A 14761-nucleotide genomic window follows, 5' to 3' on the forward strand; every position below is an offset into this window, starting at 1 on the left:
TTATTAATTTTCCGTCTATTTCCCACTGCCAATGTTTGCTTCTCTCTCAGCATTAAAAGCGCGTGTATGTTCGCACCCAAAAATTTTTTTTTAATTTTTGAAGATGCTGAGGAAGGTAGAATGAAGCAGCTTATTACTTTTCAGTCATAGTCTTCTCAACAGAAGCAATTAGCCTTTTTTGTGCCCCAATAGCAGCATTTTTCCGCTGGTGTTAACAATACTTCGCCTCATTAAACTCACAGCTCAACAGAAACCGACACAAATTCTCCGTTTATAGTTGAAGTTATGCAGAATTATTCCCACCAAATTTGAAGGAGATATCAAAAAACAGTTTAATTTGCCCTTAAGGATTCTTAGTCCGCCTCTGGAGAAAACTTCAAGTAGTTTAATTAATCTCTTCTGCTTTTACGTAGTTAACTGACATTTGATACACTCATTCCTGAAAGGGCCTTATTGCAAATTTTGATAAAACGAGTTAAGAACGTTACTGTATTCTGTACACGTAGATACGTCTTTCTGCATGTATTCCACACAATGTAAACGTATTTTTGCCATTTCGTTACAGCGACGTCATTTTTTCAAAAGGCTTTACTCATGGAAAAACGCCCTTTCAATAGTGGTAATCTTCGCATGCCATCTATTGAATGCCTAATGCGCTATGCGTTATGTAGTTCAACTGATGTTATTTATGAACAGTGTTGTGCAATGTAAAATGACGCCAGATAAGCCTATAGAGTTGCAACGTACTGGAAGTACCAAGAATGTTTTATTTTCGGAAGTGTCTTCGTTTTTAATTTTGAAAAGCCTTACAATGGACCAGTGACTTTTAACACTAACAAAATACAAGCCATACAACGTTTACTTGATTGTATTGCACATGAATATACGTATTTTCAAGATGATTCGATGAAACGGCCTGTATGTAACAGTGCTCTTGCTGGTGATGATCAGTGAAACCATTTTGTACGTATCTTTATGTCACTGTCCCCTGTCTCAAAGAAACAGTTTCATTCGTTCTGTCCTGTTACTACTGTCTCCTGTTGGTGCCTCCCTCTCGCTCTCTCTTACTGCTACTGTCTCATTCATTCCTTCCCACTGCCGCTGTCTCTTCACACTTTCACCATCTCTCTCTTCCTCGTTGTCATTGTCATAGACCATGTTTCATCACCACTGTATCTTGTCCATTTAGAGTTACAATACCTCGAAAATGTATAAGTAAAAAGGAAACAACTTAAAACAATACTAAAAACGTAACTTGGTTATGTTTACAGATTACTTCCTCAAGTAAATGACCTTATTATAAGATTTTGGACTTTTTTTCAAAGAGAATTCAGAACTTAGTGACTGCAGCAATGGCTAAATATCCATTTCATTCTGTTCTTTAAATATCGGAAAACCCATCATGTTATACTTCATATACTCACCAGCAGAATGCTTTCCTTAGTTATTCAAAACGTATGATTTTGGAGTGAAATCGTTTCAGAAATGACTGTATCATTTATTTCCCTCTTCACTGTAAGATTACATTAGATACCGCTTTCATTCCATAGACCCAAAAATGAGATGATTCTCGCGGGTGGAACATGTCAGAAAGTACAACATAAAAATCATAGAACATTTAAATACAATACTCACTTCCCTGGAGCTTGTCAGAATACGCGAATACATTACAGCACACTGTCACTGCTAATATTTACAGAAGTAATACGCTGTCAGAATGAAATATATTTATGTACTTTCAATAAGTTTATCATGCACAAAATACCTAATCTAGACGATGGTGACCAAGTGCTATCAAAACTGAAATCTAACTGAAATTTTTACTTAAGCTAGTCTAACAGTCTCTGTTAACGGAACGAGATTTTCACTCTGCAGCGGAGTGTGCGCTGATATGAAACTTCCTGGCAGATTAAAACTGTGTGCCCGACCGAGACTCGAACTCGGGACCTTTGCCTTTCGCGGGCAAGTGCTCTGCCAGGAAGTTTCAGTCTCTGTTAAGATATTTCATCTAAGAATAGAAGGAGTTGCCTACCAAAAAGTCTTCCAAACTCTGTTTAAACTGTGCTTTATCTGAAATCTAGTTTTTAATGATGCTGGCAATTTATGTAAAATCTGGGTTCCTGAATATTGAATTCCTTTTTTATCAAGGTAGGTGATTGTAGGTCTTTCTGTACATTGTTCTTATTCCCAATTCCTTGAACTGGTTTCTTCGTGATACTCTTCAATTTACACCAAAATCAGTATTGTTACACGCTTTTGAACTCCAAAAACTTTTTCTCTTACACCCTTTTGGTCACAAAAACTTTTCTCTGTTTGACGAAGTACCCCAAAATATGATCCCATATGACACAATAGAATGAAAGTAAAGAAAGTATGCATGTTTTTTATATTTATTTTTCTACATCTGATACAATTCTTACTGCAAATACGGACGTGTTTAGGCGCTTCAGCAGTTCTGTAATATGCCTCTATCAACTGAATTTATTATCGAGTTGTATTCCCAGGAATTTAACACTGTCAACCTCTTCGATCTGCATGCTTCATATATTATACAAATGCTGGAAGGAAATATCTTACAGGTTCTGAAATGCATATAGTGGGTCTTTTCAAAGTTTAATGATGATGAATTAACTTTAAACCAATTATCAGTGCATACAAAATTTGTTTAGCAGTCATTTCGAAATCTGCATTTCACTTACTATTTTTTGCACTGTTTGTATCATCTGCAAACCAAACAAACTTAGCATCTGGCAATGTAACAGACATGAGGTCAATAATGTGCACAACAAAATGCAACGGATCCAAGATGGAACCATGAGGAACACCACTTGTATTAATTTCCAATCAGATAAAGACTGGTTGCTCACTCCACAGATATTTCGCAACGACACTCTTTGTTTCCTGTTAGTTAGGTAAGAGTCAAACCATTTTGCAGCACTGACAGTGACACCACTCTATTGTAATTTACTTAAAAGAATGCAGTGATTCACACAGTCAAAGACTCTGGACAGGCCACAGCAAATGCCAGTAGCCTCTAATTTGTTATCTAGTGAATTAAGCACATTCTGACTGTACGTGTGAATGGCCATTTCTCTATCAGAGCCCTTAAGAAGCCTAAAGTGTAACTTGACAGGATATTAATTGCAGTCAGAAGCCCGAAGCCAACCTTTTCCCATATTTTCGAAAAAGCTGGCAAAAATGAAATTGGCCGATATTTGACGGTATTCTTTATCCCCCTACCTGCAAAGAGGCTTAACTTCAGCATCTTTTAACCAGTCTGGAAATGTTCCGCTGATAAGAGATTGATGACACAAATAACTTTAGAAAGAACTGAACTCACACGAACAGTCTCTGATTAACTTCATTGATATGTTATCAAAACCATAGAGTACTTTGATTTTTTAAAGGATCTTACGAGAGACGCTACTTCTTTGGGAGAAGTGAGTGTCATTTCCCTTTGCAGAGACTGGTCTCAGAAATTCCACTCCACTGTTTACTGAACCTGATAACCCCAAGCTGTCAGTAACAGAAACAAAGTACTTGTTTAAGAGGTTTCCAACACTATCTGCGCTTCTTATCAGCGTCTCATTTGTTTTTAGAGCTATCTGTTCCTCTTCCTTTCTGGCCCCATTTGTCTCTGTCTTGACTATATCCCATGGACACACATCAAAAAAAGTTTTGCATCTTGATGGTTCCGAGAGTTCTGGAACCTGTACAGAAAATTGGAATAGATATCAACATAAACATCATTTCCACCCTTTTTATTGCCCATGAAAACCACACATTGCATGTCGTACCACCATACAGTGACACCTTCAGAGGTGGTTGGCCAGATTGCTGTACACGCCGGTACCTCTAATACCCAGTAGCACGTCCTCTTGCAATGATGCATGCCTGTACTCGTCGTGGTATACTATCCACAAGTTCATCAAGGAAGTCAATCACAAGATGTGCACAATGGGGGCGCGAATTTTCGTCCATGAAGACGAATGCCTTGCCAATATGCTGCCGATACGGTTGCACTATCGGTCGGAGGGTGACATTCACGTATCGTATAGCCGTTACGGCGCCTTGCATGACCACGCGCGGCGTACGTCGGCCCCATATAATGCCACCCGAAAACATCAGAGTACCTCCACCTTGCTGCACTTGCTGGACAGTGTTTCTATGGCGTTCATCCTGACCGGTTGCCTCCAACCACGTCTCCGACGACTGTCTTGTTGAAGGTGTATCCGACACTCATCGGTGAAGAGAACGTGAAGCCAATCCTGAGCGGTCCATTCGGCATGTTGTTGGGCTCGTCTGTACGGCGCTGCATGATGTCGTGGTTACAAAAATGGGCAATGCCAGGGACGTCGGGAGTGAAGTTGCGCATCATGCAGCCTATTGCGCACAGTTTGAGTCGTAACACGACGTCCTGTGGTTGCACGAAAAGCATTATTCAACATGGTGGCGTTGGTTTCAGGGCTCCTCCTAGCCATAATCCCTAGGTAGCGGTCATCCACTGCAGTAGTAGCCCGTGGGGAGCCTGAGCGAGGTATGTCATCGACAGTTCCTGTCTCTCTGTATCTCCTCCATATCCGAACATCACTTTGGTTCACTCCAACGCCTGGACACTTCCCTTGTTGAGAACCCTTCCTGACACAAAATAACACTGTGGACGCAATCAAATTGCGGTATTGACCGTCTACGCATGGTTGAACTACAGAGAACACGAGCTGTATACCTCCTTCCTGGTGGAATGACTAGAACTGATCGGCTGTCGGACCCCCTCCGCCTAACAGGTGCTGCTCATGCGTTGTTGTTTACGTCTTTGGACGCGTTTAGTGACATCTCTGAGCAATCAAAGGGACTGTGTCTGTGATACAATATCCACAGTCAACGTCTATCTTCAGGAGTTCTGGGAACTGGGGTGATGCAAAACTTTTTTTGATGTGTGCCGTTTCTTATTTGTTGCCTGATGTACTTATCTTTTTCTCATAATAAAGCTGCTTAGATTTCTGGATTACCTGCTTCAATATTATGCAGTATTCTTTGTAATGCATTACAATGCGAACATGAGAGCTGTTACCAGATAGTAGATACAGTTTCTTTTTCGTACCACATAATACCTTTATTCTTTGTATAATCCATGGTTTATTTTTAGACTTCTGTTTAATTTGAGTAACTTTAAGGGAAAACAATTTTCAAATAAGGAAGTACGAGGGGCGTTCAGAAAGTAAGCTCCGATCGGTCGCGAAATGGAAACGACTATGAAAATCCGATAAAGCTTTGCACAGATGTGTTGGGTAGTGTCTCTAGTATAACCCCAGTTAGCATCACGTCGCTCTTCTCATTTCTGAGCTCGCAGTGAGTGCGTAAAGATGTCTAGAAAATAGTGTCTGCCGCCAAGTACGAGGGCCTGGTGAGAAATTTCGCCTGAAGCTATGCAGCTAACATTACATAACTGTCGTGCTGTTTCTTCTTCAAGACAATTCTCAGCCGCATTCTGCAGGGGCAATGAAGATGCTCCTGCATCGTTTTCAAATGGAAATGTGAGATTACCCACAATACAGTCCGCAATTGTCTCCCCCTGAGTTTCATCTCTGGTCACATGAACCGCTATCTTTGAAGACAACATTTTGACACAGACAACGAGGTGTAGGCCAGCGTGGAGAATTGGCGGAAAGCACTGGCGGCTGCCTTCTATGATGAGGCTATTGAAAAGTTGGTACAACGCTATGACAAAAGTCTAAGTCAGAACGGCGACTACGTAGAGAAGTAGCTGAAAGGTGTAGCTAATTGTTACAAGTAAAACATTTCTGATGTTCACTGTGGTTTCAATTTGGCAATCAATCGGAGCTTACTTTCTGAACAGGCCTCGTAACTTTATTAGTGAATGCTTTGTGGTTTCCATTTGAGTCAGGAGTGTTGTAAGCGCTACAAGTACACTTACCTGTTCTGATAACATAATTTTCACTCCCATTTTCTCGTTTGATTAGTAATTCGGTGCTTTTGAGAAGAATAAAAAATATGTAAAAACACTTTCGGCGTCGCTATAACGACAAAGTGTAAGCATGCGGTGGATTAAAATACCACTCAACGTTCTCAGCTGCTGCTGAAGGTGGCCTCTGGAATATTTGTCATCTAGGCACATAGATCGGGTGCAATCGTCAGCATGACATTATAGTAACGGTGAATAGTTATTTGCACACTTTGATGTGGATTGAGTAAGTTGCAATTGTAATACGCTTTCTCATAAAAAATGTGGCAACACTCTCGCGTTTTACATAGTTGCTTCTTAGATTAATTATACCAGTCCACGAAAGAGCTGATTTCGAGAGAAATGCCAATATATGTCTACGAGGTAGCACTGACATCAGTATGAAGTGTTATCGCAGTTGGTATAAATTTATTTCAGATGTAAACTTTTCGATTTAGTCTCTGTCTGACTGGGGGCAGATATCACATATGGCCTATCTCAACAAAAACACGATACTTCATCACGCTACGTCTTACAATTCCCTGTAAACTCGTATCTGTTAAAGGAAGTTTTCCACATGTCATCCTCCCATTTGAATGCAATGTTGTACTCGGTTTTGCAGTGCTTTAATAATCATCATGTGAATTTTGACAAGGCTGTACAGTTTGCTACTCCATTTCTTCAGCCTTATGGGCGAGAGTCCTGTACATATTTCAGATGACCCCAGAAGAAGAATCCAGTGGATTGAGATCCAGTGATCTTGGACGTCAAGGTACATATCCGAACCCGTACCTTGACCTCCATTTTGGATCCTATTGGTGGATTGGATGTCGTCTTACATCAGCAACAAAATATAGCGGTGCCCAGTGTGTATGAGCCACGTGGACCATGTTTGACATTTGAGCTGTATACATGGGGAATTAATCGACAAGTTTAGATTTCTCATACAATTGTACCAAATTTTGTCTTTTGTAAACAAGTCAGTGACAGCTTGTAGTGAGACATTCGCAACCATCTCGCTAACGACGCTTGCAGTCACATGTCTACCATATTCAAGTCGGCGAAAGAAGATCCATGACAGTTAGCAGTGCTGTTTCCATCTTTCAGCCGTGTAGCACTAATGGCATCTGGAGACTAGTTTGCCAACAGAAACTGGAGGAAGTTAGCCACCTACGCAGTCTACTGTAAGTTTCGTGTGCCACAAAATTTCTCTGTGTCACCACTCAATTTCATTAAAATCGGGAAAATTAAGTATTAGAAATGAATTAATCACTGAACTGGTAAGCATAACTAACTTGTTAATATTAATACAAAAGAACCAAGTGAATATATGGAATGAACATATGGGAACAATTTAAGTATAATCGTTAAATCAAATAATTCAGAGCAAGCAGGAGCTTAAACCTTAACAAAAAGAATAAGATAATCAAAGTCTACAAACATAAGGCTTGCCTTTTGCCCTTCAGATGTATTAAAATAATCTTACAAAAGTGGACGGGTTTCTCTGAGAAACAGTCATCACAGCTTAACGTAGTTTATTAAAATAAAACATGATATTAAAAATTCACAAAATAATTCTGAACTGTGATCTGTCGTTGCCTGTTACGTTATTTATTAACTCAGTTACCTTATTATTATTATATTGGGTGCTGTGTGGTATATTGCAGTGATGAATGAAAAGGAAATCTTCGGCGCGCATGGGAGAAGTTCACACAAAGATATACGATAAACACACAAGAAAAGAGATAAAAAGAATTTTGCCTATTACAGTAAGTCAGAGGCTCAGAGGTTCATCACTATAGGTGTGGTTAAATTGTTGTGAACAAGAATACTATGGAACACTTTCGGACAAAGAAATTTATCTGCATCACCTTGCACATGAAACTAAGCAACGCTGGCGTGAAACACCCACAAATGCTGTGAGTATTCATGAATAAAACAAAACCATTAAGACTCGTGGAAACTTCAAGAACACAAATATAAATCGTATAGACACAAATAGCATCTATGCATCATGAGTAATTAAGAATAAAACTTATTCACGATGGTGCTGAAATTACACACTGTGACATTACACAGTTGCTACCACAGCAGACAACCAGATGCTGTACTGCTACCATATACAAGACAAATTCAACATACACATTCATTTGTACAGACGATAAAGAGAGAAAGAAAATTTGGGAGCACAGAACGTAGGTAATGTACATAGGATTGGATGCTTACTGGAAAAGTTGATACTTTAATGTAATTGAGTCACTGAATGGAGACAAAAGAAAGTAAAGAAACTAAATTACAAATAATTTGAGCGTGACAGCGGGAAATACAAGTTAAATAGTAAGAAACGAATCTAACAGAGACGTTTGAAGGAATTTTATTTTATACTTTAGAAATTTTACTGACATAATCATTTGACTTTGCTTGACCAAAACACAGTGTACACTATAGACTCCTTCTTTTTTTGTACTTACCAACATAGGATCCATACACGATAGTATTGATAGACGAAACGGATAAGATGCATAGAAGAGCAGCATGTTTTGTTACAGGTTCATTTAGTCAGCAGGGAAACGTCATAGAGTTGATGAAGGAACTGCAGTGGCAAACGGGCAAAAGAAGCGTTCAGCATCACGGGTGATTTAGTGTTACAGTTCTTAGAGCGAATGTTCGTAGGGGAGTCAACAAATACATTATTTCCTTCTGTGTATATCTCGCACAAAAGGCACGGAGATAAAATTAGAGACATTCGAGCCGACACGGAGGCTTACCGGCGCGCATTCTTCCCAGGAACTAATCGCGACTGGAACAGGAAGGGGGCAAATGACAGTGGGACACTAAGCACCCTCCGCCATACATCGCAAGGTGGCTTGTACAGTCTAGATGTAGATGTAGCCGTTCAGTCACCTTCACGAAGTCCGTTCCCATCAGAGCAGAATCCTTTCTGTCCCACTCTATCGTTCAGTCACCTTTGCGAAGTCCTTCTCAGTAGCAAGAACGCGACTCAGTAACAACCAATTATATTAGAGTAATAAATAACACTTCTAGCTTCAGAAGACAGGCTATCTTCTTAACAACAATAAGGGTTACCATTTTCCCCATACGCACGCGTTACCTTTGTACATCCCTCTTTGCAGCCTGATCTTCCTCATTTCCCAGTATTCCTTAAATTTCCTTTTCCCAGAAGTCGCAATATCAGAAAATAACTATTTTGTACGCCCATAAATTCTTCTTAAATCTGCCACTATCATTATTGTTATTAAAGTCGCAACTGCCAGTGTTAACTTTATTAGTTCATAGTTACTATAATTTACTTACATTGCCATTTCAGACATTCAAATCATTTTAATACTAGCTATCGTATTAAAATTGTTATTTTTCGGTAACTGAGTTGTAATAGATACTGTATGTGTGAAACAATTGTTCGATATAGAATAAGGCCTGATAACCCTAATCGGAGCAGGAGAAACAAATAAATAATTTAAATATCTGATTAAGTAAAATGTTTGGTTTCATTTACAATGTCAGTTTGAGGTTCCACAAGAAACCAGTTTCAGAGTAAAATTAGAAACCTTTTAGCAACTAGAGGCAACGGCCTTGCCGCTGTGGATACACCATTTCCCGTCAGATCACCGAAGTTAAGCGCTGTCGGGCGTGGCCGGCATTTGGATGGGTGACCATCTGGGCCGCCATGGGCTGTTGCCATTTTTCGGGGTGCACTCAGCCTCGTGATTCCAATTGAGGAGCTACTCGACCGAATGGTAGCGGCTCCGGTCAAAGAAAAGCATCATAACGACCGGGAGAGCGGTGTGCTGACCACACGCTCCTCCTATCCGCATCCTCAGCTGAGGATGATACGGCGGTCGGATGGTCCCGATGGGCCACTTGTGGCCTGAAGACAGAGTGCTCTTTTTTAGCAATTAGAGAAGTTATTGGTCAGTTCAGGACGTATTTATGAAGCAACAGCGTTCTCCAAACACATAGAAAGTAATAATATTTATAAATGTAAATGTTGTTTTCCAAATACGATTGACTGTTTGTGGTGTGCGTACTTTAAGGCCTTCGGTACACACACCATCAAATTATTTGACTTGTCGCTCTAACGAAGTAGGCGAGTGTGAGCAATATGTCTCGTGGTCTTATCGTGGCGTTTTTATCTTCTGCCGTTAGGTCAGACGATAGAAATGCCTCTTGCACGCTTAGAGTAGCAAATTGACGGTGACCAAAATTGACAATCTGAAGTTCCTTTGGTCTTGGTACGTTAATCTTATTCTCACATATCTCTGATACTTGACAAAGTGTCTATTCATTTCTCTTCATGGCTATGTACAGGAATATAATAAACTTATTAGGCGCAGACTGAAACTTGACTCTAGACTAATGCAGACAAATGCAAACTGACTGATCGGTGGTCTGTACACTCGTTATAATACCTCGCGCATACAGGTATCACTGCGCGAGTGTGATCCGCGAGGAGAAAAGGTTCTATGTTAGCAGCAATCTCATTGGCTGCGTTACATATTAATAAGCGGATCGGCGGAAGCAGAATTTGGTCCGTCTCTAAGGCTGCACCATCTCGTAGTGCGGAGACAGACGAGCGCTGCGCCTGCGCTGTTGTGCTTAGCGGGGCGCACTCAGGTGGGAAAGTTGTGTACGCGCTGACTACGTGGAACTATGTACACAACACTGTTGAAAAAAATTCGTAATCAGGGAAATGTATTGTCAAGTTGTTGTCATTACATCCAATTATTCGCAGAGCTGTGTAGAAGAGGTTCAAGATTAGATCCCCGTATTACCCATATTACACACATGATTAATCCCCCCCCTCCCTCCCAATATGAAGCCACAAGACTTTATTGATTGGGAAAAGGCGAAGTTCTTAAACTTTTTAACATACGCGTGACATAGTCCATAGTACAGATGTTCCAGGGGTTACAGACATCAGACTTGTGACTGTTGGTTCAGGGTCTCACCAATAGAAACAACTAAGAACTAAATGCGTGTTGCGTTCCGGCAGAGGGCGGCCCGCCGGCCCTGGAGCGGCTGCTGAGCGTGCGCAGCGACCAGTCCTCCGTGTCGGGCGCCCAGGAGGCGGACGGCGGCGCCGTGGTGGAGGCTGGCGCGGCCCAGGAGGAGCCGGTGCCCGAGGTGGGGCTGCTGGGCGTGCTGCGCCTCAACGCCCCCGAGTGGCCGCTCGTCGCCCTCGGCACGCTGGGCGCGCTCGTCGTCGGCTTCGCCTTCCCCGCTTTCGCTATCGTCTTCGGAGATGTCATCGGGGTCAGTGGCTCGAGGAAATTGACATTAAAATAGTTGTTATTTATTACACGTTCTCTTTTTTTGTCTTTAGTCCTCTTTTCCGCAAGTAATACAGGTCACATACCGACTTCTGCGAAAATAATAGAAGTGAAATGAAACTATATGGTTCCAGAGACCTATAGTATAAGTGAAATGAAAATGTATGATTCCAGAGACCTAAAGTATAAGTGAAATGAAATTACACTACTGGACATTAAAATTGCTACACCACGAAGATGACGTGCTACAGACGCGAAATTTAACCGACAGGAAGAAGATGCTGTGATATGCAAATGGTTACCTTTTCAGAGCATTCACACAAAATTGGCGCCGGTGGCGATTCCTACAACGTGCTGACATGAGGAAAGTATCCAACCGATGTCTCATACACAAATAGCAGTTGACCGGCGTTGCCTGTTGAAACGTTGTTGTGATGCCTCGTGTAAGGAGGAGAAATGCGTTGAATCACGATTCCGACTTTGATAAAGGTCGGATTGTAGCCTTTTGCGATTGCGGTTTATCGTATCGCGACATTGCTGCTCGCGTTGGTCGAGATCCAATGACTGTTAGCAGAATATGGAATTGGTGGGTTCAGAAGGGTAATACGGAACGCCGTGCTGGATCCCAACGGCCTCGTATCACTAACAGTCGAGATGACAGGCATCTTATCCGCATGGCTCTAACGGATCGTGCAGCTACGTCTCGATCCCTGAGTCAACAGATGGGGACGTTTGCAAGACAATAACCATCTGCACGAACAGTTCGACGACGTTTGCAGCAGCATGGACTATCAGCTCCTAGACCATGGCTGCGGTCACCCTTGACGCTGCACCACAGACAGGAGCGCCTACGATGGTGTACTCGACGACGAACCTGGGTGCACGAATGGCAAAACGTCATTTTTTCGGATGAATCCAGCTTCTGTTTACAGTATCATGATGGTCGCATCCGTGTTTGGCGACATCGTGGTGAACGCACATTGGAACCGTGTATTCGTCATCGCCATACTGGCGTATTACCAAGCGTGATGGTATGGGGTGCCATTGGTTGCACGTCTCGGTCACCTCTTGTTCGCATTGACGCCACTTTGAACAGTGGACGTTACATTTCAGATGTGTTACGACCCGTGGCTCTACCCTTCATTCGATCCCTGTGAAACCCTACATTTCAGCAGAATAATGCACGACCGCATTTTGCAGGTCCTGTACGGGCCTTTCTGGATACAGAAAATCTTTTACTGTTGCCCTGGCCAGCACATTCTCCAGATCTCTCACCAATTGGAAACGTCTGGTCAATGGTGGCCGAGCGACTGGCTCTTCATAATACGCCAGTCATTACTCTTGATGAACTGTGGTACCGTGTTGAAGCTGCATGGGCAGCTGTACCTGTACACGCCATCCAAGCTCTGTTTGACTCAATGCCCAGGCGTATCAAGGCCGTTATTACGGCCAGAGGTGGTTGTTCTGAGTACTGATTTCTCAGGATCTATGGACCCAAATTGCGTGAAAATGAAATCACATGTCATTTCTAGTATAATATATTTGTCCAATGAATACGCGTTTATCATCTGCATTTCTTCTTGGTGTAGCAATTTTAATGGCCAGTTGTGTGTATCGTTCTAAAGACCTTTTTATGTCTCAGATATCTGTGATGTATCTATGCAGACGGAAGCGACGAATGAAAATTCGTACCAAGGCCAGGATTCGAAATCAGGTCTCCTTCTCAGTTGGCAGTTGCGCTAGTCACTACGCCGGCGTAACACAGTGGCTTTACACAAATGCACAGACTACCTTAGCACCTCAGTCCAAATTCCTATTCAGGCCTCAGCCCTCTTCGTGTTCCTCCTAAAGTCTAAAAGCATTGGCCGCGCGGGATTAGCCGAGCGGTCTCTGGCGCTGCAATCATGGGCTGTGCGGCTGGTTCCGGCGGAGGTTCGAGTCCTCCCTCGGGCATGGGTGTCTGTGTTTGTCCTTAGGATAATTTAGGTTAAGTAGTGAGTAAGCTTAGGGACTGATGACCTTAGCAGTTAAGTCCCATAAGACTTCACACACATTTGAACATTTTTTTAAAAGCATTACAGAAGCTCTCCAAGTGTATTGGAGTAGTACCTCAGTTTCGAACGAAATGGGGGATCCTACCCCAAACTCAGTTATGGGTGCTTTAATCAAATGAAACTATATGCTTCCAAAGATCTCTTAAATTCTCAAATATCTATGATATACGTATGCAGCCTCCAATACAGTTGGAGAGATTCTGCAACGTTCTTCGAATTTAGAGGGAACACCAAGTGGACTGAGCCGTGAATGGGAATCTGGACTGAGGAGGGAGGCGTGCTAAGGTAGTCCATGCAGTAGCCCAGAATCACTGTGCCAGGTTGTCGTAGTGGCTAACTCATCTGCCTGCAAGCAGGAGATCCGGGTTCGAATCCCAGCCTTCGTACAAAAACATACATCATATAATGAAGTATTATTTAGACCACACACTTTTCGCTTTACTTTAAAGCATTGTCAGCGCTCCTGTAGCAATATTCTTTTTTTCTTCAGTTCTGTCTGTAGAAACACTTCTCATGTTTTACACTATACTTTTAAAGAGTAAAACACTAGAAGTATCACACCCATCATTTTGGTTCAAATGGCTCTGAGCACTACGGGACTTATCATCTATCTTAACATCTGCAACGTTCTTCGAATTTAGAGGGAACACCAAGTGGACTGAGCCGTGAATGGGAATCTGGACTGAGGAGGGAGGCGTGCTAAGGTAGTCCATGCAGTAGCCCAGAATCACTGTGCCAGGTTGTCGTAGTGGCTAACTCATCTGCCTGCAAGCAGGAGATCCGGGTTCGAATCTTAACATCAGTCCCCTAGAACTTAGAGCTACTTAAACCTAACTAACCTAAGGACATCACACAACACCCAGTCATCACGAAGCAGAGAAAATCCCTGACCCCGCCGGGAATCGAACCCGGGAACCCGAGCGCGGGAAGCGAGAACGCTACCGCACGACCACGAGCTGCGGACACTCATCATTTTGAAGAAGAATCCGCTGTAGTACACATATTTCTTGTAAATGGTTTATTCTACAATTCCCATTTCAATGGCTTATAATAAATATTTGTGAGGTACACAAGCATGAAGCTTGCAGGACCTTTCTGAAAAATAGACAATGAACTCCTACTAGAAGGTCCTCCATCCGACATTTTCACGGTTACGGAACTGTGAATAATAACTTTCAGACTTATCCACGGCTGCTGCTGTTTCCTTTTCTGATTGGTTTATAGCATTCTTCAGACCCATTGTCGATTAGAAAGGAAGCTTTAGTACTCAAGTAGCGCAGTTTGTGTTCACCACGTTGGAGTTACTTCATAATGGGGCACTACGATGTGGTTCGCCTCATAAAAAAAGTTTTAAAATTTTTGATTTTCGTGTCAGATGCTGAATTCATTCAATACATGAGCAATAAACCAAACAAATTTCGAATAAAGTTTTAACTTGCAGTTGACATAAATTC

At 42.0% G+C, this 14761-nt stretch overlaps 1 protein-coding gene across 2 annotated transcripts in view; it reads left to right on the forward strand.

Moving 5' to 3' along the window:
* The window catches only part of LOC124789684 (ATP-dependent translocase ABCB1-like), a 238757-nt gene that overhangs the window by 176316 nt on the left and 47680 nt on the right, over positions 1 to 14761 (forward strand). For both annotated transcript variants that reach the window (XM_047257121.1, XM_047257119.1), the window contains one exon: positions 10977 to 11236. In XM_047257121.1, the coding sequence (XP_047113077.1) occupies positions 10977 to 11236 (260 nt within the window). The remainder of the gene's footprint in view (positions 1 to 10976; positions 11237 to 14761) is intronic.

This window comes from Schistocerca piceifrons, chromosome 3 (assembly GCF_021461385.2).
Source record: "Schistocerca piceifrons isolate TAMUIC-IGC-003096 chromosome 3, iqSchPice1.1, whole genome shotgun sequence".
Lineage (NCBI taxonomy): Eukaryota > Metazoa > Arthropoda > Insecta > Orthoptera > Acrididae > Schistocerca > Schistocerca piceifrons.